This window comes from Crocodylus siamensis, chromosome 2 (genome assembly GCF_052110815.1).
Source record: "Crocodylus siamensis isolate JL-2025a chromosome 2, ASM5211081v1, whole genome shotgun sequence".
Taxonomy (NCBI): Eukaryota; Metazoa; Chordata; order Crocodylia; family Crocodylidae; genus Crocodylus; species Crocodylus siamensis.
The window spans coordinates 171163990-171189080 of NC_143396.1; the positions used below are offsets into that span (position 1 = coordinate 171163990).

The window sequence follows — 25091 nt, forward strand, 5'->3', positions numbered from 1 at the left end:
CACACAATAGTGTCTTTTTGCCCTGTAGTATTATCTTGATTCCTACAGCATGCCCGGAATCCCATTCAGACAGCAGTATGCCTTTGTACCAGGTGCTATACAAATGGAGAACAAGAAGACAGCCCTGATTGCTGAGCTGGAAAGGAAATAAAAGGCAGAAGCATGGGAAGGAAAATATATTAAAAAAAAAGACAACTTTTATTCCTGGGACCAAACTTCTTCAGCAAACCTGTTCCACTAGTCAAGACATTTGGTTTGTACTGTGGTGGTAGCTAACAAGACAGGATTCCTTTTGTTTCTAGCAGCTCCTTTATATGAAGTTCCCTTACATGATACCACTGTTATTTATGCAGATAGGCATCTAGCCAGAGCTCCCCTGACTCCTTCAGAGAGCTGCAAGAGAGAGAGAAAGAGAGAAGCAGACCAAGTAATTAAAATTATAAAATTATGGTCTTACACAAAGGCAGAGCTACACTGCTGTAGTCTTAACTTTTATGTGCTTGACTTTGCAACCAGAACATCCATTTTATGAAGTATATTTTAAAACGTAACTCTGAGATAACATTTACCAGCAGCAAACAAATTAAATGAAGGGCATCCCTGGGATTTAAATAATGGCATTTTAGTATTGTTACTATTATCCTCTCTGTCTCATACCTCATACATACGGACAGTTGGTTGTTTCCTGACTGCTTGTGGGCACCCAGCATGACCTTTCAGTGGGCCATCCACAAGGATATACAGGTCTTTTCTTGAGCTGGCACAGTTAATTTGGAATCCCTAAAACTGTATATCAATGTTTCCTTCAGTCATACATTATCTTGCAAATCTCAACACTGTATTTCACTTCTCTTTTGGTGCTCCTTTACCTATCTCCGTTAGGTTTCTCAAACTACCCTGTGTTCTTGGTTAAACTGAACACATCTGAGCTACTGGCATATTTCAGCAAACTGCCAATTCCATATGTAGGTTTTGTAAGCTAAGAACTACTAGACTGTAGGTGGTGAGTGAGATATGAAAGGCTCTACGTAATACTCCTTGTTCCCTCAAACATACAGTCCCATTCCATCCACTGCATCCAGCTCATCTTCGCCCTCTCTCCAGCTGTCCACCTTGACTTCCATTTACTGTACTGTTGCTGCTGCCCATCTAATAGTGTAATGAATCTTCCAATCAGTTCTTACCGCACAATGTCTGCAAAGGCAGTGATCAGGGACTTGCACTGGTACTCAATGCCATGTTTAGTACATAGGGACTTCACCAAGGGAACCACCTTCCAGTAATTGTGTCTAGGCATTGTAGGGAAAAGGCTGGGAGTAGAGAAAGAGAGAAAGTTTCATTGGGACCTTGGTTTTTCTTTCAGGCTCACAGGGATCTCTCCCTTCTCCAGGAACATAAACTGGTCCCCCATGTTATTTTAGCTCCTCCTCCAAGATCTGTATTCACAGGGACTACAAGGAAAATCTCATTTCTGCATAAGGCCACCTCAACTAGTTCTCTCTAAAGATTGCAACCTTCTCACTGGGACCTACCCCTTTCCTGCCCAATTCCTGGGTCCCATACTTACTGATGCTCAATTTGGAAGTTCAGATGTCCAGTGAACCAGTCATTGAATGGGGATGGATGCACATTGCATGTTCCCTGGAGCTGGAAATCGAAGAGAGTAAAGTAAGAGCAATATTGTAAATGTTAGTGTCAATACCGGTAATCCAGTTTCTACCTCTCCCCCAGGGTTCTCAGTCTTCTGTCCTGCACTAGTTATAAGGGATCTGTGAGTAAAGGGAACTATGCAAGGATGCCTCAGATCAGGCTTTTTTTTTCCAAATATTTTTTCATCAGCCGTTTCTAATGGCCAAGTATCGATCTACTAAGTGGCATTTACAAAGTATTTAGGGATTTTAACCACTGCGCAGTCTCATTCCGTGCTGTGCAGCAGTTATCAAGCCACTAGAATGTACAGATTCCTCATTTGTATTTTCTTTATCTTTGTAAGTATGCTGTGAACTGTTCCACTGAGGCATGCAGCTCCACTTATACTCTGTTCAACCTGAATCCATCTGAAAAGTGCTCTTTGTAAATTCCCAAATTGTTAGCTGCAGAATATTCATGACAATCAACTGTTTTACATGAAAGGAAATCACAAACATCCAAGGTTAGTGCACTTGTGCAAGAAATAGGAGTTGGGTTATTGGTTACCCAACGACAGGGGATCAGTACTAAATCTTCCATTGCCCAGCAATATCCTCTACGTGTCAGGGAAAGGGCTAGGCATTGCTGAAAGCAAGCTTCAACCCTCCTGTTGAATCTGAACCACTGGTCTGTCAAGAGGACCTGAAGTACAGAGCATAAGAGGAATATCCACTCTGTGTATAGAAAAAGATGGGGTTGCCCTGGGAAAGTAGAAGCCCTGATTTTGCTACTCTTTCAGAACATGTTGTCTTAATGTTGCTTTTGCTCTTATCCAATGACTAGCAATACAAAGTAGACAAATGTAACTGGGAATACGGGCTGGAAGGAGGGGCCAGATTCCAGATCTCCTTCATCTCATTGCAGGGCTCTCTTTGCTGATAGTCAGCAGGATTGCCCATTATGAAATTCAGGGTATAAACAGACACTGTCTTGGTGCCACCATAACAATCTTTATGGTGGCACAAAGGCCAAGAAAATGGATCTACTTCTAGTAGACATGTCCCTTGTTGCCCTACAAATCCATAATTTGTGGCTGCAACATATGTGGCATGGTTTTAACTGCAATGTTGCAGCAGACATCAATTTTCCTTAAGGCAGGAGAGCACAGGCAGCCCAGACCTCCCTGTGGTCTCTAGTTGCCCCAGGAAAGTAGTCCCAAGACTTCAGGGGCCCAATCCCACATTCCCTGGAAATTCCCATCATGGGCCATGCAGAATTGGGCCCTTGAAGCCCCGGGAATGCCTTACCAGGTTCCCTTGTTTGCAGATACATAACTGGTGAATCTGATTTAGGATGCATCTCTGCACATGGGGGAACCCTGGGTTTCCCACCTAGCAGAAGCATGCTCAGAGATTCCCTAGGTATGCTTCTGCTAGCAGGGAAACCTTGGGTTCCCCCATTTGCAGAAGCATGCCCTAAGTGTTGTCCCACAAGATCAGGCAAATGGCTGCTCCCGGAAGTGGTAAGTGCCCAACCCTGTGGGACAATGGGCAACGTGTGTTTCATCCAATGGAAAAGATCAGCTGTGCCAGGGCACAGTCTGTTTATATCCTAAGAGAACTCTGTAATCTTGGGTAGATTAGGATTGCTGTCCTCTGGCTGCAGGTGTCATTTTTCCTGTGGCCATAAAAAAAAATTAGATATGGAAGAGGATTTGATCCAAAATACTTTCCTTGGGCCTGCTACAGTCTTCATGTCAGTCCCAATCCAACAGCCTTGCTATCCAACAACCATCACGGACAGAACCATCTGTGAGGTTGTGGCCAGAGAGGAGATAAGCTGTACCTGGGTAGTGAACCAGTCCATGTTCTTATCGTAATCAATGTTCATGGGGATGTGATTCATTTGTGAGACCCAAGTAAACCAGGTACTCTGCAGGACTCTGTACAAACAAACACACAAAACAGTCACTAATCCAGAGCCTGCCCAAGCTGATAAAACGTGCACATACCTCTCCTAATCCCACAAATGGCTTTAATGATGCTGCTGGTCTCTGCTGGCCATGTGCTTTGGCAGCATCAGTTGTTGACGAATGACAAGCATCACCTTGATTGATGACAACATCCTTAAATCCAAACTTCTTTTAGTGTGAATGGAACTGTTTTCATGACAAATGGAGAAGCTGCAGTTCCCACACTACTCATAGCACAGCAAATCACAGAAGTGTCTGCTGAATGCTACAGAGGCTACTCTCAGTAGAGGAAAAGGAAGTAGATGGGGAAAATTAGTCAGATTGGGTGGCCATACAGGGGAGGAGGAAGGCCAGAGTAAAAAGGGGGAGGGAGAAGCAGATAAACAGACAAAGCAGAACATGGAAAAGAAGCTGGCAGAGCCAGGGTTGGTGTGTCAAGAAATGTTACCTGACCAGCTCATGAAACATAAGGAGACCCATCACCCCCAGTAAGGGCTTGTACATGAGAATGAATCGGATGACAAAGCTCAGCGAAAAGGCCAGGTCCTGCCAAAGAGGAGATGGAGAAAAGTAACATTTAGTCATTCTCCCTTTTTTCCTCCTGGGTCTTAGAGTCTGCTGGATTCTGCTGACATTTTCCTTTGCATCTGGCGCTTGAGGTTGGATCCAGAGGGCCCCCAGTTTCAACACCATTGAGGATTGTGTTTACATGCTGGACAATTCTGCATTGCAGCGCTTCAGCTGCCAAACACTATCCTGTATCAGCATGCACATTAGAGGTCATTCACTCTGTACCTGCTGTATTTAGTAAAATTGTGCCCATCACCATGAGTACCATACAACAATTAAAAGAGAGCAAACCCTTGATAGTCATTTGTGCAAATCACTTGCTGTTGCAGTTGTTGCCCCAACTCTGAATCCCCAGTACTATCCTAAAAAGTACAACTGGGAAGAATGCATATATTTTGCATACCAACATTTTGTGTAGGTTTCATTCACATTTGCTTGAAACTGAAAGCTGACCAAGGCATCCACTGAGTGGAAATGACCAACCTGTCATAATATACCTCTTCACAGTACTAAACAAGCATTAATTAATGCTCAAAATACTTTGTTATAACACCAAGAAGACCGGTGCACACATATCCACACCTCTCCTGAGACAAAAGCAAGGAAATGAATGCTAAACCACCTAATAAAGATAATTCTTCTCCATCTCAAGGAAACATTTCCCACAATTCTTACAGGCTACAAAATGCAATGCCCATTCATCCTCATGAATACCAGCCTCCCAGAAATCAACCAATGTACCTCTCACTGCAGTTCCCCTTTATCCTTCCCTTCTGTACAACTCACTCTCAGCACTGTTACTTGTGAGTGTTTATTAAAATAGTCTGGATGCTCAAAGGAGCAGTTTGGAGAAAAGTTTATAATAGGGTGATATCATCACAGGATCTAAGTTAGGGACATGGTGCTTGTCCAGTGGATGTGGTGACCAGAAAGCACGATCAAATGCATTGTTCTCATGGAGGAATTAAAACCCTGTATTTATGTAGCAGTCATAGTATATATGCAGCATGCATCACCCAGGCCAGAACCATGTCTTGGAGATCCCAGCCCCAGTCTCTAGTAGCTACTTAGGGTGGGATATTGGTCTTCAGGTGAGTCTCAGGTGAATACAAGTTTTTATAGATTAGCTTTATCCCAAGTTCACAAATTAGGTAGCCACTGTCAAAAGAATGTTTTCAGGGCAATAGTCCTCATATGCTTCCATCTTTTTTAAAGCTTCTTGAGCATCTTAACTTGTGATATTCAGTACTTACCACCCACTGTTTTCTCTGGATTGCCTTGAACACAATATGGAATGTGACATAGACAGGAATCAGGAATGGAGGCATTGCTGGAAGAGGACATGAAAAAAATAGGAAACAGGTACTTGTTACATCTTTGGATCATATACTCCACCTTTAAAGGGGAAATCTGAGTGGCCAAATGGCTGGGTTTGAAAGGGACTGGGGAAGAATGCTTTGGAAGGTCAGGGATTCTAGTTAGTGCATGAGATAGGAGCCTGTGAAGCAGCCTTAAGAAAAAAAGCCCATGGGAGAAAGTTTTTGGTATAATTATTACTCACTAGACTTGCTTCTGCCTTTCCTTGGAAAGGCCAGAAAACTCTTGCCTCTGTTTTCTACAGGCCCTTCAAGGGGACAAAGTTGTGCCAGGAAGGAGGTAGCAACAAGACACAGATATAGGCAATGTCATTAGAAATCAAGACTGTGGTAGCTCCTAAAAGTCCAAGCTGGGCTTGGGACTGCACCATGTTGAGGACAGAACTCACTGGAAATGAAACAGTTCCTACTCTGTTGCATTTATTACTCTCTGCAAGGCATGATGAAGCCAGCAAGTAAATCCCCTTGAGGAAGAAATGACAGTAACCAGAGAGAGAGAGAGAGAGCATGCCACAGGAATGAGTAAAAATCTTCCTAGTTAGACAAGTTTAGTCTAGTTTGCTTTTCCTCAGTTACAGTTACTAGTGAAAGCTGATGGAAGCTAAAGCTGTGGTGCTCCCTATTTGCTATTCGAAGACACTGACTTATTTAAGTGGAGGATTGGGCCAAAAGGAATCTCCTGAGGTTCAACAAGGACAAGTGCAAAGTCCTGCACTTAGGATGCAACAATCCCATGCACCAGTACAGGCTGGGGGCTGACTGACTGGGCAGCAGCTCTTGTAAAAAAGGACCTGAGGATTACAGTGGACAATAAGCTGTCCTCATCCACAGAGGTGGTGGAATCTCCATCCTTGGAGGTTTTTAAGACCTGGCTAGACAAAGCTTTGGCTGGGATGGTGTAGTGGGGGTGGTCCTGCTTTGAGCAGGGGGTTGGACTAGATGACCTCTGAGATCCCTTCCAACCCTAATTTTCTGTGATCCTGTGATTTAGTAGTCTATTAGAGCCTAGAACCATCTGTAACAGTGATCATTGGACCCTGTTACTGTGAGTGAGTGAGTGAATGGTCAGCACAGTGGAGGCTGCAATCAGTGGGCAGCTGAAACAGGGCCAGATGCCATCAAACTAGCAACAGCAAAGGCTGGGAGGGGACCACTAAATTGGACAAGACTTCTGCAGCAGCGCAGTGACCCAGAGTGGGGGTTAAGTGTTTTATTTTGAGACAGTTTGCTGGTGTTTCTTTTTTCTTACTGGAGATTTGGATTGTGGTACAGGGGTGCTTCAGAGGCCACACAGCAGGGTGCTGGGGAGGAGTGCAGAGAGGTTTAAGGCCTGGGCAAAAGGGCTGAAGCCAAGACTGTGCTGGAGGCCCAGAAACAGGATAAGGCCAAGAGGCTAGAGCCTGGGCAGAGAGGCTGAAGCTAAGATGGGACCAGTGGCCTAAGGAATAGGTAAAACTTTACTAGGGCCAGAGGCTTTGCAGGCTGAGTGAACTGACAAATGGACAGAGCCAGAGAGCTCAGTGAATGAAACCAGAGTAAGACCATGGAGGTATGGGTGTGGCTATGGGGAAGGCTGAAGGCCACAACTGCTCTAGGGCTTAGGAGAAGCTGCCTAGCTTTGAAAACCCTTACATCAAGGCATGTTAAATGAAATACACCAAGAAGCTGGAGTTGGGCAGGACTGGTGGGACTACTAGTGTCAATATTGCTACCTGCAGGGGCTGGTCCTGTCATACCATTTAACTGGCATATGTAGCATTCACTTTTATCCTGCAATATTTGCTTGTGCAGACAATAGCTTGGCCAGCCACTATATGCCCTACTGTGGGCACAGCAGCTCTTCTCTCATCTACACAATGGCTGCTGGTGAGGCTCTGAGTGGTTGGCTCAGCACTGCTGCCACTCTGGGAGGCCCCTAGGACCTCAGGTAAGGTTGTTGGGGCCATCGCAGGTGCTGCGACATAGACAGCCTCTCCTATTGCACCCAGGTCACTTTGCCATGTGCCAGAACACATGTGCAGGGGTGTGCCCAGGGACAGATAGCAGTGGCACAAAGTTTTCCAGGGAAAGGGAAATTCTGTCTTTGGCTCCCGCCTACTAGGAGGAATTAATTTGGGAAGCTGAGGTAACTGGGGAAGCAGAGATACTCACTGATGAAGTAGTACTTGTGCTGGTGGTTATAAGGCATGAATTTTTTCTTCTTCCTTCCAAGCTGTGAAAGAAGAGGGGAAGATGGTTGGTCAGCAGGGCTAGAGCCACCCAACATGCACTTTACAGCACTGCTCCAGTGACCCTCTCAACTACCTCCCGGTTCTAATTCCAATCACCTTGTTGGTCCCATATCAGAAACAAGAGGTTTCTTCAAACTGATACATAGAGTGCAATGTGTACCTGCTCAGGGCAGTGGCCTTAGGTCTTTGTGGAGTTTAATCTTATATTCATTTATTAGTTTCTCTCATCTGTCCTCCCACTTCTTGCCAGAGGCATCAATGGACAAATTTTCTACCCTATCTCTTATTTCTAGCCCTTCCATAAAGTCCTTCAAATTAATTCCACACAAAGACTAGAGCTTTGCCTGGAGAGCTCCAAGACTGGAGTTATACATTGCACTTAGACCATACTAAGGACACTTAGAGCATGAGCATCGTAAACATGAGCATCTTGAGGCATGAGCATCTTAAACATGAGCATCTTAAAGCATGAGCATCTTAAACATGTTTTAAGTGACCATACTAAGGACACTTAAAGCATGAGCATCTTAAAGCATGAGCATTGTCACATTAAAGCTTGTTGACTTGTGTTAAGTGCCCACTTAGCATCTCAGTGTGACACTCCTTCATGCAAGTGTTAAAACTCTGAGCTGTGCTACTTACCCTACCACAAGCTAACTTCAGGGAGATGCAACTAGCAATAGAGCCCAGGTGTCCTGGCAGCTAGTGGTACCGCTACTCACCAGCCATCTAGTGGCAAGTCAGAGCAGTGCAGGCAAGAAACAGATTAATTCTCAACACATTGGTTGACATTTCTTTCGGTTGGCAGGCCATTTAAACAAGTTTTTGCTGAGCTGTTGAGGGCAGCATGCACAAAGTCTTTCAGAAGTTACTTTAATGAATAATTTATTAAAAACAAATTGTATACTAAAAACAAAACATCTAACTAACTTTAGCATAGCTTAACATTCCAGAGTTAGTATGGTCCAAGTGTAATGTGCAACTTTTCCTTAAGAGAAAAAATCTTAGCCTTGTGGAGATGTAAACAGAGGAGTGCTAGACAATGCAGAGGCAAGAAGAAAGGGTATAAAATGCATTGGCTGTCACCTGTTTAAGGGAGATGCTAATCCTTGCCGGAGCTACCAAAGGAGTGGACACAGAAGCACTTCAGGCCATACCTTTCTCCCCCATTTGGTCATGACAGATGGACGAGCATGGAACTCACCCACATGAAGACTTTGTTGCAGACAAGGACAAATTATTTTTATTTCATAAAACTTTCTGAAAATAGTTACCTTTGAACAAAGACTGCACTGGATAAATTTATTTTGGGGCATGCAGCTAAGAAGGTTATAAGCCATTTCAATAAGCTCTTCAAATGGAAAGAGAGTGGGGACCCAAGTATTATGGTAGAATCCTGTTTCCCTTTAGGTGCCCAAAAGGTACTTTGATACAATTCAGAAGGATCTTGTGGTTCTGTTCCATGCTCAGTGTGCAAACAGAAGCATTTACATGGTTATTAAGCATGTACGACTTAGAATGTAAGGGACCCTTAGTTTTACTTGGTCACTTGCTCCCTTCTTTTCATCCATTTTTTTTTCAATGACTATTAAATGCAAGATGCAGTGGCTCAGCTTCAACAAGAGGCCTGGAGATGGATCCAACTGGGCGCATCTACATGTGTATTAATACACTTTTAGTAATGCTCATTAAATTGAGTACCTCCAATATGAGGTACTAAATTACACATTAGTGCAGCTTTATGTGCATTTATGGTGTAAGTGCATACTTTTTAGGTAACAATACACAGTCGTGTATTCTACTGCACATTAGCATGGTTTTCAATGCACCACTTTAATGTGCAGTAGAATAGGCTATTGTGCATTAAAGCCCACATGTAGATGTGCCCACTAAGACTTAACCTGTGGTTCAAGGAAATGTGCCTAGAAGGTGCAGATTCAAGGCCCTTTTCCTTCTATTTTTTCCTGGTTTACAATTTCAGGGCTTATGCTCAGGTATGTATGTGTGGAGCTACGTACCTGTAAAGACAGAGTGAAGCTGACCAAGTGTGCTCAATAACCATGTGTGTTTGTTCAGCCACATTGAACAGAATCATATAATCATAGAAAAGTAGGGCAGTCATATAGTTCAATCATCTGCCCAAGGCAGAATCATCCCTGTCTAAACTATCCTATGAAAGTGTTTTTCTAACCTATTCTTCAAACTACACAAACAGTCCTATCACACAACTGCCAGGCAGTGTCTAAAATAGCCAAGACACTGTCAGTGTCCTGCTGCTGTAAGGACAGGATGTAGCTGCTAAATATAGAATCAAGCAATCCAAGAGGACCATGCCCCCACAAGAGAGAAAGGCAAAAACTACATGGTTCATGCTAGAAACCACATGGTTCATGCTAGAGGAGAAAGATCCTGTAACTAGGAACTGCAGAGGGTTTTAAATCTCACCAAGGGTACTGGCACACCTCAGTCAAAAATCCCGTCTTGGCTGCCCCTAATACTTTTGAGGAAGGTGAAAAAGTTCCAGACACCATTAGAAACAGAAGGGGAAAAAATTCCTTCCAGGCTCCAGCAGAGCCCAGAAACATGGGAAAAAAGAAGTCTCCACTCTATACTGCAACCCAGGGACATCAAATATAGCTCCATATATTCATCAGCAGGCTAAGGCACTCAAGGGAACCCAGCCCCAGAATGATGTGTAGGGAAAACAAGGGCCCCCAGTGGGATGCTTACTTGCCTGTACACCAATGCCAGGAGCTTGGGGAATAACCAGCAGGAACTGGTCTTCCTGCTAAACAAGAATGACTATGACATCATAAGGATAACTCCACCTATGACTGGTCCACAGGTATAGATGGCTATACCTAGTACAGGAGAGATTGTGTAGACAAAAGGGGCGAGTGTTTCTCTCTCTATGTCAAGAAAAGTTACACGTCCCTGCAAGCTGACATTGGCACCCAGGGTAGACAACTGGAGACTCTCTGGATTAAAATCCATGATGAACATGGCACAGGGGACACAATAGTAGGAATCTACTACAGATCTCCTAGCCAGGATCAAGAGCTCGACCAGGAGTTCACCAAGAAACTGGCTGAGGTTGCATGCTTCCGGTGCATGGTTGTCATGGGAGACTTCAACTACCCAGACATCTCATGGGAAGAGCACTCAGCCAAATCTGAATGGTCACAAAGCTTCCTCATATGCGTGGATGAGCTCTGACTCAAGAAGTCTATGGACTGATGATGACACCAAACTTTGGGGTAAAGCGTCCACACCCGAGGACAGGATGGTGATCCAGGCCAACCCTGACAGGTTCAGAAAATGGGCGGACGAAAACCTGATGGCATTCAACACCGGAAAATGCAAGTTACTACACCTTGGGAAGAAAAACCTGCAGCGTGCTTATAGGCTCAGCAGTGCTACACTTGCTAGCACCACAGCCAAAATGGACTTGGGGATCATGACTGACCACCAGATGAACATGAGCCACCAATGTGATGCTGCAGCTGGTAACGCGAGCAAAAAACTCTGGCTTGCATCCGTAGATGCTTCTCAAGCAAATTCCAGGATGCCATTGTTTCCTTGTACTTGGCCTTAGTGAGGCTGCAGCTGGAGTACTGTGTCCAATTCTGGGCTCCACAATTTAAAAGAGGATGTGGAGAAGCTTGAGAGAGTCCAGAGAAGACCCATGTGTATGATCAGAGGGCAGGAGAGCAGGCCTTATGATGAGAGGTTGAGAGCCATGGGACTCTTCAGCCTGCAGGCTCAGGGGGGACCTGGTGGTTGCCTATAAGTATATAAGGGGTGTACATTAGGATCTGGGGGAATGTCTGTTCACCAGAGCGTCCCAAGGGATGAAAAGGTCAAACAGTCACAAACTTCTCCAAGACCATTTCAGGCTGGACATAAGGAAGAACTTCTTTACAGTCTGAGCCCCCAAGGCCTGGAACAGCCTGCCATCGGAGGTGGTGCAAGCACCTACTCTGGACTCCTTTAAGAGACATTTGGATGTTTATCTTGCTGGGATCCTTTGACCCCAGCTGACTTCTTGTTCCTGGGGCAGGGGGCTGGACTCGATGATCTCCCGAGGTCCCTTCCAGCCCTAATGTCTGTGAAATCTATGAAATCACCTTAACTGGAGAGCCAGCACTCTCTGTTCTGTCATACTATCTCTCCATTAACTTATCCCAACTCTTTCAATCTTTCATAACTAAGTCAGCTGTGAGCTCCGCTTCATTCTCCTGCTGTTGAGTATAGGTCTTTCCAATTTCCACCAGCTCTAGACAGCAGAACCCTTCTTCTGATCTCCTAGTAATCCATATGAGGGATCCTGGACTTCCAACAGTTGCTCTTCAGAGAACACACCAGATATTCTTACCCTGAGATCATCCATGGTCAATGTTTTTCTAAACTCTTCTTGAAAATCTCACATGAAGGATATTCTGCCACATCCCTAGGCAGTCTAATCCACTGCCTCACTGTTATGAACAATGAAGATTTTTTTTTTCCTGATGTCCAGCCTAATCCTACTTTGTCACAATTTTAGACCATCACTATGCATCCTATTTTCTGCAATGACAGAGAAAGAGGTGTACTCACTCTTCACGACAGACCTTCAGATATTTGAAGACTGCTATCATATTCCCTCTTAATTGCCTTTTCTGCATGATAAACATGCCTATTTCTTTCAGCTTCTTATATGTGGGAATCTACTTAATTCACAGTGGCTGTCTGCTGATTTTGTGGACAGATTGCAAGACCTGGCAGCCATTTTGTGGGTGGAGCATTGTGGGGCCCTTCATGCCTCTGGCTGAGGCCCCCTCACTGGCCCTCACCCCTCACCACTGATTGGCTAGTGAGAGGTGGCTGTCCCTCATTGCTGGTTGGTGGAGAGGGACAGAACCAAATGGCAAGCAGCCCTAGCAAACAACCAGGGGCAAGGGGCAGGGGCAGCAGCCATATTGGCAGCAGCCTTTCAAGTGGGCAGTCCCCTTTCCCCACCCCGGTGAGCTGCTGCGACACCTTGAGGATTGCTGGCTTCCTTTGGGGCGTCAGCATTTTATTTCCAGTGAGTTTTCTATTTTTTCTCCTGTGGATTTCACAGGTATTGCTCACTTTTGCAGGCAATGCTGGATTTTGTAAAATCTGCAAAATCATAATTTCTGTAAGTCTTTATCTATATGGCTTGCCTTCCAAGCCCTTCAGGATTTCTGTTGCCTGCCTTTGGCCTCTCATTAATTTCTTCATATCTTTTATAAAGTGTGGAAGCCAAAACTGTGCACAGTATTCTTGATTAGGCCTAATTAGTGCTAATTAATGAGGGATTATCACCTCCTGTATCTTTGTAACAAATGGGTGTCTTGGGACCAATCTCAATACAGGCTCACCCACTGGTTTTTGGGCTAACCACCTGCCCATCTCTCGCCTGCCATGCCTTGATGTTCTAATTATCTGATATTAATCAGGCAGAAAGCTGCCTTTTACCTGCCCTGGTGACAAGGGCCTCTGTACACTCACCAACCTCCCTTTGACATGTCCCATGCCTCACAGGTGTTTCCTGGCCTAACACCCTGCCTCATCATCATCTCTACATATACTGAGCTCCCAGTCCTCTGCCTCCAGGCCTCGTCCTCATGCTTCAGCCCCCATGCCCAGGCCACAGACCTCTCCCAGATCCAAGCCCTGTCCCCAGGCTCCAAGCTCCATCCCAGGGCATCACCCACTCTGTATATCTTTGGGCCCCAGGCCCCCACACTGGGCTCCAAGCCCCCCACAATGGAACTAGGGCTACAAGCCCCATCTCTCCTCGAGCCTAACACCTCACTCCATAATGTGCTCAGGGTCTGCTGTGAAACTGGGTGCTGCCACAGGTCAATCCACCTGGCCTGGGCCCTGCCTCACTGCTTGCAGTGAGCCTGGTCTCCCCCTGTCTCAGGTCTCACCCACCAGGGATGTGGGGGCTGGGGTTTTCAGATGCCCCTACTTGCCTTTCATCAGGGAGGTAACTGGTCTTGCATTTTTGGGGAGCTACCCCACCACAGGTAGCACTACCACACCTCCCTTCCCCATCAGGGTGCAGTTTTAGGTCACGCCCAGGACCATGTGGCCTCCTCCTTCCCCATAGCCCCAGCCCTTACCCCCAAGGTGTTCCCGGAAGCAGCCCAACCAGATGTTGCCTCCTCAGCTGGTAGCAGCAAACTGCTGCCTTGTAGTTCAGGCACCCAGCCCTTATATACTCCAGGTGGGCCCTGTTCCCCAATCAGGCATCAGTGCCTGATTGGGATTACAGCCAGCTGTAGGCTGCCTGGCTGCTGCCTAGGCCCCTGTAGGTAAGAGAGCACCCTGTGCTGTTACAGTCTTACATCTAAAGCTCTTGTTGATGTCACTCAAAACTACATTTGCCTTTTTTACAGCTGCATCAGACCACAGGTTCATGTTGTATATGTAATGCACCAGGACTCTTAGATTCTTCTCTGCAGTGCTGCCATTCAGTCAGTTTTCATCCATTTTGTATTAGTGTTTTTGATTATTCTTCCTGAGGTGTAGCACTTTGCACTTGTCAGCACTGAATTCCATCCTACTGACCCCAGCCCAGCTTCCCAATTTATCAGAATTTTTTTTAATTGTGCTCCTGTCCATCCAATGTTTTTGTAATCCTTCCCAGTTTTGTGTTATCTGCAAGTTTGCTCAGCGGAGCATCAGGCCCAGTAATAAGATTTTTAAATGTCATTAAGTTCCCAGAACAGCATTCATGTAACTGGCAAAGTGCTATTTGGACATGTCAACTGAAATAGTATTATATCTTTAGTACAGATATTATTGCTCGGCCATATAAAATTAACAGCTGTTTTTCTTTTCGCTTCCTAATGTTTTCCTTTATTGATCTCCACCCAATCCTTTCCAGTCTTTCTTCATCTCATCTCCCTGTGTCATCCTAGAGTCAGTGAGATCTTAAATATCAAGTCCATCTACCCACTGGACCTTTCCCAACATATCTGATATACAGATGCAACAGTTTCTCTCATGTTTTAATTACTAGAGTTCGGTACCTGACCATCAATAACTTCCTAACTTTGGATTCTCCCCGAAGTCCAAGTTGTTTCCTGCAGCTTCCCCTGCTCACCTCCACGGAAAGCTTCTTTCCCAAAGCGAACAAGAGGGGATGCATGTTGAGATCAGGGTCCTTGCGGAAGCAGTTTGGCTTAGCGTGATGCTGGTTGTGCAGATGTTTCCACCAGCTGGTTGATCCCCCCTGCAAGAAGGGAGACCAGAGGTTACAAACAGAGCTGCCTGAAGAGAACACTTTCAGGCATCATGGTTTGTCTCCCCATGAGAGTTACACCCTCCTCACCTCCCTGGTGTATTCAGTTGAAGTCCCTCAAGAAGACATTTCTGACTCCCAAGTGACCCCTCCCCCTTTTAATCAGTCCTTGAAGCTCCAGGGAACACTCTCTGGTTCAGGTACTTACCTGCAGAAAGCCCATCACAAAGTGGCTACCCAAATGGTTCCATTTGGGCTTGCTGAAAACTGAGAGGTGCCCCAAATCATGCTGCAGAAAACCATTTTGGACCTGGAAAAGAAAAGGAATCATCAATAAAAAATAAGAGTTATAAAATAAAATGACAATTTAGAGAGATGTCTATTTTCAACATAGTCATGGTGGCTCTTCTCCCATGGTGCTGTCTCAGCCTCCTTCTTCCACCCTCCCTAACCACCATCCCCCTAGTTCAGGGGTGGCCCGCAGGCAGCCTCTGTATGTGGCATGTGACAGATAAGGGAGGGGAAAGGCAGCATAGCAGCATATAGAGGAGAAGCAGAAAATATAGCAGTAGATCATTCAGGAAACATAGGGCAGGAAGCAGAAATCATACCAGCAGAGCGGACAGGGAGCAGGACAGTAGATCGGGCAAGTGAAGGGGGTCAGAGTGGCACTCAGGGAGGGCATGAGGCTAAGTTTTGGCATGGCTAACTACTATTTTTCTTAGACGGTAAGGGCTAAAGGGAGATGTCACTACAATGACTTTGACTTACGTTCTTTTACTGGAACCACTCTAACAGTGTGATTGCAACACAGGAAGTACACGGCTGTAGGAAAGCCATCAGCAAAAGGAGTAGGATTGTGATACTGATCCTAATAGGGTGGCAGAAAAGGTTAGCCACTAGTAATGTACAATATACTGTGAACTTTACCATGGCAGTTGCTGTCAGCACTGCTGAGATGATGAAAGGCACTGGGGACACTCCAAAGTACCAGAGGATGCTCCAGCTGACAGCTTCAAGCAGCAGAATGTGCAAAAAATACAGGAAGAAGAAAAGACCATTGGGTTTTAGAAGTCCCATCTTCTCGACGGTGGCACGCAGCTCTTGGAAATCTTGTACCAGCAATTTCTGTGGGGAGAAACAGTGTTGAGATAAAATGGTATCAGCAGCCATTAAACAGGGCAGAAAATGGCAAGGGGGAAATTGCATTCAGGGGGAGTTCCTTCTCTGTGTTTTGGTGGTTTGTGATATTTTTAGTTTCCAGGTACTGAGCAGGCTCAGTTGCTCTGACATGGCTCCTGGATCATCATATCCTGCACACCTCATTCCTTGCTTACCTACTGAATCACTGTTTGGGTGTCTCATGTATTATAAACCTTCCATAAATGATGAAAACTGGATGGGGCATGGCTGTGGGTGATGGGAATCCCATACTGACTAGAGAGGGAAAGCTAATAAGACTAGTACAGTGAGCAAAAAGGGTAACATAGAAAATATATATGTCACTGTTGAGTTTGGCTTCTTTCTTCTTCATGTTGTGAAGTTTCCATTTCAAATGGCAAAATTTGACATCTTCCATGTTTTGGGGGTGTCGGTTGCAGCCATATTGACATGAAGGAGAAAGAAGACAAACTCAGCAGTGACATAATTTTTAAGCCTATGCAAGAAACACAACATCATTCCCAGAGGACTGAACCTCCCCAATCCTCTGACTTCACGTTTTCACAGATCTGCATTTTGCATATTGGATTAAGCTTCTATTTAACCCTAGAGAGAGCACCAGCAGACTCTCCCTATGCCTGAAGAAGGGTGCCTGTCCTGTGCCTGAAAGCTTGCAAAGAACAATTTTTCCAACTATTCAGCTGGCTTAATAAAAGATATCACATTTATCCAAATAACCTTGTCTGAAAAAGTCTGTGGGCATTAAATGAATTGAAGGCTGGATGAGACTCAGAAGGGCAACACTATAGCTGCATCTACATGAGACGTTACTGCGCAGTGGTTATTGCACATTTCTTTAGCACTTGTATAAACAACTACTAAATAAATATGCAGTAACCCAAGTTACTGTGCAGCATCACCGACAATCGCCTTTTTTGTGACACTATTGCTCAGTAGCCTAATACTACTGCACAGTAGCATTGTGTCACTGGTTTTGCCATGTGATGTTATTATGCAGTATCAGGTTACTGTGCAGTCAGCTTCTCATGTAGACATGCCTTGTAGGTAGGTAATTGTCTACTGGGATGTATCAATAGAAGTGATTTTTCCACTCCAAGTAGCACTGATGGAGGCCTCACCTGAAGTATTGTATCCAATTTTAGACACTAGATTCAAGAAAGTTGTGGAGAAATTGTAAACATTGAGAAGAAAGCCACAAAATTACTTAGAAGTGGAGTAAACATGACATACAAGGAAAGAAAGAAAGATCTGAGTTTTAGTTTAGAGAAAAATGAGACGGATTTCACAGCCCATTGTACTGAACTGTAATACAAAAAGAGTTTAAAAAAAGACAGAAATCAGTTGTACCCTGTGATGAGAAGGGACAGAAGTAATAATATGGTTGCTTTTCAATAAGGGAGATTTCGATAAGATTTTAACTAACTTTCTAAGTGTAAGACTGATTGAGCTTTGGAACAGACCCCCTAAAGATGTGGACTCTTCATCATAAGAAACTTTTAAGTGCAGGCGAGGCAAATATTTATCTGGGATGGTTTAGACAAGAACTCTAGTGCCTTGAGAATGAAGTCGGACTAGCTGAACTTTTGAAGTCCCAACTTTCTTATTGTCCTATGATTCCATATTCTCTGCTCTGGTTGTACAGCACAGCAGCCTTCAGGAGAAAGGGTTTCTACATTTACCATTAGATAAGCCTATATACCCTGCTTACCTTAGAGACTTCAGAGATACTCTGTGGGAAGGGAAGACCTGATCCATTTTGTTTCCCAGGGATTCTTTCTGATTCTGACTAGGTGACATGGCTGATGCATTTAGCTCACTTAGAGGGGTCACAGTTACACTATGACTACTCCATTCTTTTAAATCAAGTTTGCTACAAGGTAGAGGAAAGTACAATCCCAAAGGCTCTTTTCCCAAAGCAGGGACTATGACACCAAGAAGCAAGGAACTGTGTTGCATCTGAGAGTCCTGGAAGCCAGCAAATGAATACAAACCCATATGAATAATAGTTAGCTCCTGCTCATGCCTCCTTGGGGCCCTGGCCTATATCCATGCTACAGGACACTCACATTTTTGTGAGGCTCAATGCTGGGTTGATCCGGTGCCAGCTCCCCAATCAACAATGGCGTCATGTACTTTCTCACCAGTGCCTTGTCAGGATGGAAAGCCACAAAGGCATCCTGCAAATGTGTGAAGGATTAAAGTGAGAAAACCACAGACCAGGGAGAACAGTATTTAATACTTTCATCAGTTTCTGCATATGGGAACCATAGTTGTTTTGTGCCTGAACATATTTTTGTACTTAAAACCTAATAAGGGCTGTTTCAAAGATACAGCTAATCAGTAGGGGTGTGTGAAGCAGGCCCTATTTGATTTGGATTTGGATTCGGCCAGAACTGGGGACAGTGATTTGATTAGTTGATTTGGATTGCTGTCCCTGATTTGATTTGGCTGAATCCGAATCTGAAAATTTGATGCTGATTCAGAGAATCAGCATTTCAGACACAGACACAGACACAGACACAGGTTTAAATGGTTTTTGTACATACCTCGAGATACCAGCACGGCATGTGAACACTGTGATGCTGGGGCCCATGGAGCGTCCCACAGGAGTGCGGGGGGCCCTCAATGTGCTTGGTGGCGAACCCAGAAGTGGAATGGAAGTATTTCCAGTCTACTTCTGGGTCTGCTGGGGAGTGCGTGGCCCCCCCCCCACTTGGCGATTGGTGTGGGGGGGGTGCCCCCCTGCACCCTCCCTGGTGGACCCGGAAGTTGACCAGAAGTGCTTCTGGTCCACTTCCAGGTCTGCTGCCGAGCATGCTGGGGACCCCCCTGTGCTTCTGTCGGACGCTTCATGCGCCCCAGCATCGCAGCACTCATGAGCTGCACTGGTACCTCTAAGTATGTAGAAACAACATTTAAAGCTGTGTCTATGTCCAAATCACCAAATCTTTCCGAAACGTTCTGATTCAATTCAGAGAAATTAAAGCGTCCTTTGATTCAGTTTGGATTTGGAAATTTGGCCACCAAAGTGGGCCAAATCAAACCAGGGACCGAAGCTTCACACAGTCCTATTAATCAGGTCTTTATTGGGACTCATACTTCTGACTTTGGGGATTATGTGAATAAACCATTTTAATTTCACTAATGCTCATTGGCGACACATGGGGGGTGCATGTCACCCCCCACCTCACCACTGACACCAACAGTGGTGTTTGCGTGTGGTCGCCGATCCTGCTGGCCACCACCACCACTGCTAGTAGTGTTGGCAGGTGGTTGCCAACCACTGGATGGAGCTTGCCACCCCTCCCCCATCTCCACTGCCACCATCGTGGCCATCTGCAGGAGCTCCCTGCTTGCTGCTGTCATGCCCCTGCCGCTGCCACCTGCAGGTGGTTGTTGTGCCCTCCCAGCCTCTGGGGGCATGCATTGTTCATGGTAATGCTTATGCCCAAACTCTGGCTTGTCCAGCTACACTTTGGCCATATCTATACATGCAATTAGTGTACGTGAATAAACTCTGGACCTTATTGCTCTGGCGTTTTTTGCTCCCAGGCCTTCTGGGAGCAATGAACTCCAGAGCAATCAGCTCCTGGGTTTATTCATGCACAACATGTGTAGCCCAGTCGGGGCATTCCCAGCTAGCAGGGCACTCTGGGAGTCAGCTTGCCAGCCCATGGCTGCTCTAATCCAGCTCAGTGTGCTGCAGAGGGGCTGGCTGGGGCATGAGGGTGTGTCAGTGTGGGGCTAGCTGGCAGACTCCCCTGCACTGAAGCACCCTTATGCCCCAGGCAGCTGGGTCAGTGTTTATACATGTGCTGCTGTGCACGAAAAAAACTCCACAGGAGTATTTGTATTTACAAGTACTACCCTGCTGCAGAGTTTATTAGTTGCTTGTGCCATAATAGGGCTACACATGTAGATTTTGAGACATTTACTGCAGAGCTAATTAGTCAGCTCCACAGTAAACATCTCGTGTAGATGCGCCCTTCAGGGACTTTTCAAATTCTGTAGCTAACAATGGGTACTATCACACTCATCTCATCTGTGTGGCACTGCATCCAAAAACGAAAGAGAGAAGAAAGAAAATAGGAAGAAAGAGCATGTACCTAATTTTAGGCCCTAGCATATGAATATAAATTATCACTGTTTCTTATATACGGTACATTTTCGTGACAGTTTGCCCTCATCCTAACTTTTACTTCTCTAATTCAAGTGCTTTAATAGTGTGATCTGGGCATGAGAATGTACCTAATTTTATTACTGTGGCTTAGCTGAAATGCAGTGTGTTTTGTAGCTAGAAATATATGACGTATACAGTAACATGGTATGTGTGAATATTTTTTAATGCTGAGTTAGCATTCACCTTCTTTGTGTTGGAATCTTATGTCTGAAACTTGCTGGTACAGGAAGAAACAAAGTTTCTCCTTGAATACTCACAATTAAGGTAACAGAACCATGTGATGGCAGTGTACTACATATTTTGTGACAACCATTGGGATGAAATCATATCTGTTCTTTATGACTGAAAACAAAAAGAAATTGAAGAAAGAGAGAGCAGATGGATGGAAAGAAATCACAGCTGGGGCTGGAATGAAGTATGCAAGATCCATGCAGTCTGCTGTTGCTCGAGTTGGGGAGCAAATGAGGAGAGAAAAACATAAAAGAAAGCAAAACTTTCTTCAATATTCTGTCACACAAGAGGCATTTCTCTCCATCTGTCAGACACCTAGGTTAGTACAGGACCATCCAGTCTCACCAGGAAACAATTTCAGGTAAGTTCACAGTGGATGATTGAACTGGTTCACCTGGACTCAGATGACTATGCCAGCAGTCAAAAGACTGCCATATGAGGGAGTTAATCTCCCTGTTCCATCCTATTTTTCACCTGAAAAACTGAAGTAATATAACATTTGTCCATCTTGAAAAGGACTTTAAGATAGGTAGAAATGGTAACATAAGTATTTGCCATTGTTATAATATTGTCATGGGTCCTGTTTCTCTGTCCTAGGACAGGCAGAGTTTGAGTAAGCCTGTGCACAGCATGTTGTTCCAAACAGCCACTCACACTTCAGACCTCATCACTATATTAATGATAAATGTGGGCAACCTTACAGTCATCTCCTTTCCTGTTTGCTCCTGTGATGGCTCTGGGGGTGGGTATCAGCATAGAGTGAAGCTGGATGGGTCACCCCCAATACTGCTTCCTTCCTACATAAGTCAACTTGTCTTCAGGACAGAATATGATCACATAAAATAGCTAAAATTAGAGGTTTCCATTTCTTACTTAAACAGTGAAGAGATAGTAGATATAAGAGTTTAAATTATGCTTGCAACGATCATTTTACCTCTTTGCTTATCAGTATTTATATATTACAATCTGCTACCCCACATTTTTTACAAGGATATGTTACACTTTTATGCATGTTTATGTTATTGCAAAGAATATCTTCTACTGTTTTTCTTCATTTTTTTATACTTACTCTAATTTTGGTGTCTGTATCTCTCCACCTACTATATTGTTTTGATGGTCTTCTATGTTTTTATTTCCTACAGATGAAATTTAAAAATTATATCTGCCCCTTACATTGGGGCAAGCTATAATTGGGCCCCTTACAGTCTTGACTTTGTAATTGCAGTATTTTTGTTCATTCAATAAAAATACCAAGTCAGATTTCTTTTTTAGTGTGGTTTTTATATTAGTATTTTTAGCACATTTAGACCTTTCTTTTCTTCCTTGGTTCCTTGATCCTCCTGTGGGATTTTTATATGCAGGGTTAACATTTAATAGGAACGGTATTTCTTGACTTTTATTTCTTGACTTTTTTGTATATAATGAATAATTTATCTTCTAATCCACAGTTCACATAAAATAGTGACATTAAGAAAACCAGGGTTCTCATCATTGTAGTTACCAGAGTTTAGGTTATGATTGCAATCCTAATTCTACGTTCTTGCACATCAGTATTCTACATTATGGTTTGGAACATTGCATTTCTTAAAAAGATACCATATTATGTTTTTCTGCATGTTTATTTAAATGCATACAGCCTCTTCTATTTTTCATTTTTATTCTATATTTGCACAAATTTCAGTATCATCTGTACCTATAGTATATTGTTATGAGACCTTTCCCCCCTTCCAAATAATATCAAAAATTGCACTTGAGTTCTTTTTGGACTTGACCTATAAGTCAGGCCCCTTCAGCCTTGACTTTGTGCTAAAATACTCTCATTATTGTTACTGCAGGCACAAAACACTGCAAGTACCAGTTTGAATATTTGTATTTTACAAATATGTGCATTTAAACTTTGAGCCCTGCCCTTTGTTGCTTCTTTCCCTTGTGGAACTTTTTAAGGGGAAAATCAGTTCATAACTATTGACTTATATTCAGGAAAAAAGGTAATTTTTTCTAAAAAAAAATTGTACATGAAATTATGAGTTTGATTTGTATGTAGGGACAACTTATAAGGGGAAAATATGGTCTTTTTCTTGTTTTTTTTATATATGGGGTGAGTAAAGTCTTTCTAAGCATAGCTCAAACTCTTGTGCTGTCTTGTCTACAAAGAAACGTAGACATTTCTTTGCTTTATATAGAAAAGCTGCTTTCTGAGCTCTTCCCTCAGGATGGCTGGTAATCAGAATCCACTCTTATGCTTCAAAATGACATCCCACTGAGTGGTTGATAAAGCCCCTGCCTGTCTTCCCTATCCTCCTGTCTTTCCAAGGCTCATATCCTACCTTTCCTGAATTTCTTGCTCCCAGCATAGATTCCTGCTCTCCCTATTGGCTAAAAACTCTGGTGTCCACTGCTGAGACCCATTTGCTCTTACCGTGGCATCCTGCCCCGCGTAGTGGCTGATGACTCGGGACCCCCCCGGGTGCTGCCGATGGAATTGGCTGATGTCATAGACCTTCCTGTTGATCACTAACCACCTCTCCTGTTGAGGATGCCCCTTGCCCATGTGGAGCCCAATGTCCTTCCAAGTGAACAGCTGTGGGGAGGAGGTCACATAAGTCTGTGTTTCTTCCATCTCAGTTTAAATGGGTCTCAGCCTTTAGTATCATACACCCCAATTTTATCCTTGTTGCTCTTGTTGCATATTTAAATCCATAACAATTTAGCATTACTGTTCTGCATCATCCACACAAGACATGACCCTACCTGTATCTTGCCCCTATGGCAAGTTCATTGGTTATTATGATTTTTTTTTAACTATGCGTCTTGGCACACTGTCAACTTACTGACTGCCACTGCTTTCCCTGGCACAGGGAGAGAGGCAAAGGATGGGCTACAGCTTGTACACCCTGCAGCTACATTCACCATCCTCTTTCTGAGTGTGCAGTTACCTCAGAGCAGCATATCTTTCTGAATTCTGTAACATCATGGTATTCCAAAGAGGAATGAAACTGAACAGAACTAGGTACCAGAGATCAAAGGCTTTATCTGTCACAGGCTCCCTCAACAGAATCCAGAACATCGACCACCACCCTGAGAATACCTACAATCATAGATGTCACCAGCATGTACAATAACATCCCACATCATGAAGGCACAGCTGCATGCCTGAAAAACCTGCAGGGGCAAATTGAGAGGGTGCCGTTGCACTCTCCTTTTGATTCCTGCTTCACAGAAACTTTAAAACCAACCACCTAGGAGGAGTAACAGCATTTGTATTCAGTCAGGCTGATGGAGTTAATTGACTTGATGGCTCATTGTCATCTACCTGATTCCTTCTAATCTCTCTCCACTCCACCAGTGTTAATGACCTTGTTTTTTATGGGTCTTGATGTTCCACTAATCAAACTGCCCCTTCTGCTGTTTTGTTGTCTGTGTTAGTCATTCCTGGTAATGTCTACCTTCTATTTCACAGCCCTGCAGACTGATTTTAGTTCTAGTTAAAAACCTTCACCCAGGTGTAGTAATATTAACCTAGGTGTAGAAATGACTGACAGTGAAGTATTGGAGGCACTATCAAGATGGTTAAGAAGACCAGTTATTGCTTTACACATCTGATTAAAAGATGAAACTATGAAACTATATACAATTAACTGTACTGATTATAGGACTAATGCCACAATATCATTTGAGTATTTTTACTATTTTTTGCCTATTTTAAGGCAGCCTCCATTATAAAACTATATGACACCAAGACGTGGCGGGCGAGATAGAGGGTGCTGAATCACCAGCTTGGCATGGCAGGAGGCGCTAGGGAGATCACGGCCGCTCCTTGGGCCCGCCCCATGACAAAGTGGTGCATTGGCCGGGAACAACCGGCCATGCGCGGGCCGGAAACCCGTGTCCCGTAGAGGGGAAAGTGAACCCAGGGCTAAATAGACGGATGTTTGTAGCAAAGGAAGAGTGCCACAGTTCAGTGGTGGTGCAAAGGGAAGATACCCATTGCCAGGAATCTGCAGGAAAGACTGAGGTCTGGACCCAAGGAAGATAAGGGTACGGCAAGTAATGTCTCACAAGGAAATGAGGGACGGCCAGGGGCTGGAGAATTTTGTTGAGCTACTAAAAATGGAAGGAATGAAAGAAAGGATAGCCCTACTGGAGCGCGACCTGGCTCTGGCGGAGGCCCAGAGAAAGAGGGCCAAAGCTAAAGTGGCGACGCTAGAACAGCAACTGTCGCCGAGTAAGAAAGAAGGGGGGGCGAAAGAAATCAGGTGCCTAATGGCGGCGGAGGCGGACAAGACTCGGGAAATAGAAAGGTTGCTGGCCCAAGAAATTCAAAAAGGTCAGGAAAGGGAGAAAAAGCTGCAGGAGATGCAGGCGGACATGGTGGCCTGGTTGGTACAGTCTCCTGAGGGTGGGACAATCCCTATAAAGGAACAGCGGGAGGTCCAACAAAAGTTAGAAGTGGCTAAAACCC

The 25091-nt window shown here is 44.4% G+C and overlaps 1 protein-coding gene across 1 annotated transcript; it reads right to left on the reverse strand.

The window, feature by feature from the left end:
* Window positions 1–341: 341 nt before the first annotated feature.
* Window positions 342–23249, reverse strand: LOC149871302 (acyl-CoA (8-3)-desaturase-like). Its single transcript, XM_090034909.1, has 12 exons — window positions 23049–23249; window positions 18285–18395; window positions 15967–16164; window positions 15245–15346; window positions 14899–15027; window positions 7699–7759; window positions 5425–5501; window positions 4050–4147; window positions 3475–3571; window positions 1568–1647; window positions 1185–1310; window positions 342–393 (listed from the first exon to the last, which is right to left on the reverse strand). The coding sequence occupies exons 1-12, from the start codon at window positions 23247–23249 to the stop codon at window positions 342–344; spliced, it is 1332 nt and encodes a 443-aa protein (XP_089891035.1).
* Window positions 23250–25091: the final 1842 nt, after the last annotated feature.

Coding starts and splice junctions, on each gene's coding strand:
- LOC149871302 (XM_090034909.1), bottom strand. CDS start 23,249: ATGGAAGAAACACAGACTTATGTGACCTCCTCCCCACAGCTGTTCACT. Junction 18,396..23,048: donor ACGCGGGGCAGGATGCCACG/GTAAGAGCAAAT, acceptor ACACATTTGCAG/GATGCCTTTGTGGCTTTCCA. Junction 15,028..15,244: donor TTGTGATGGGCTTTCTGCAG/GTAAGTACCTGA, acceptor CCCTTCTTGCAG/GGGGGATCAACCAGCTGGTG.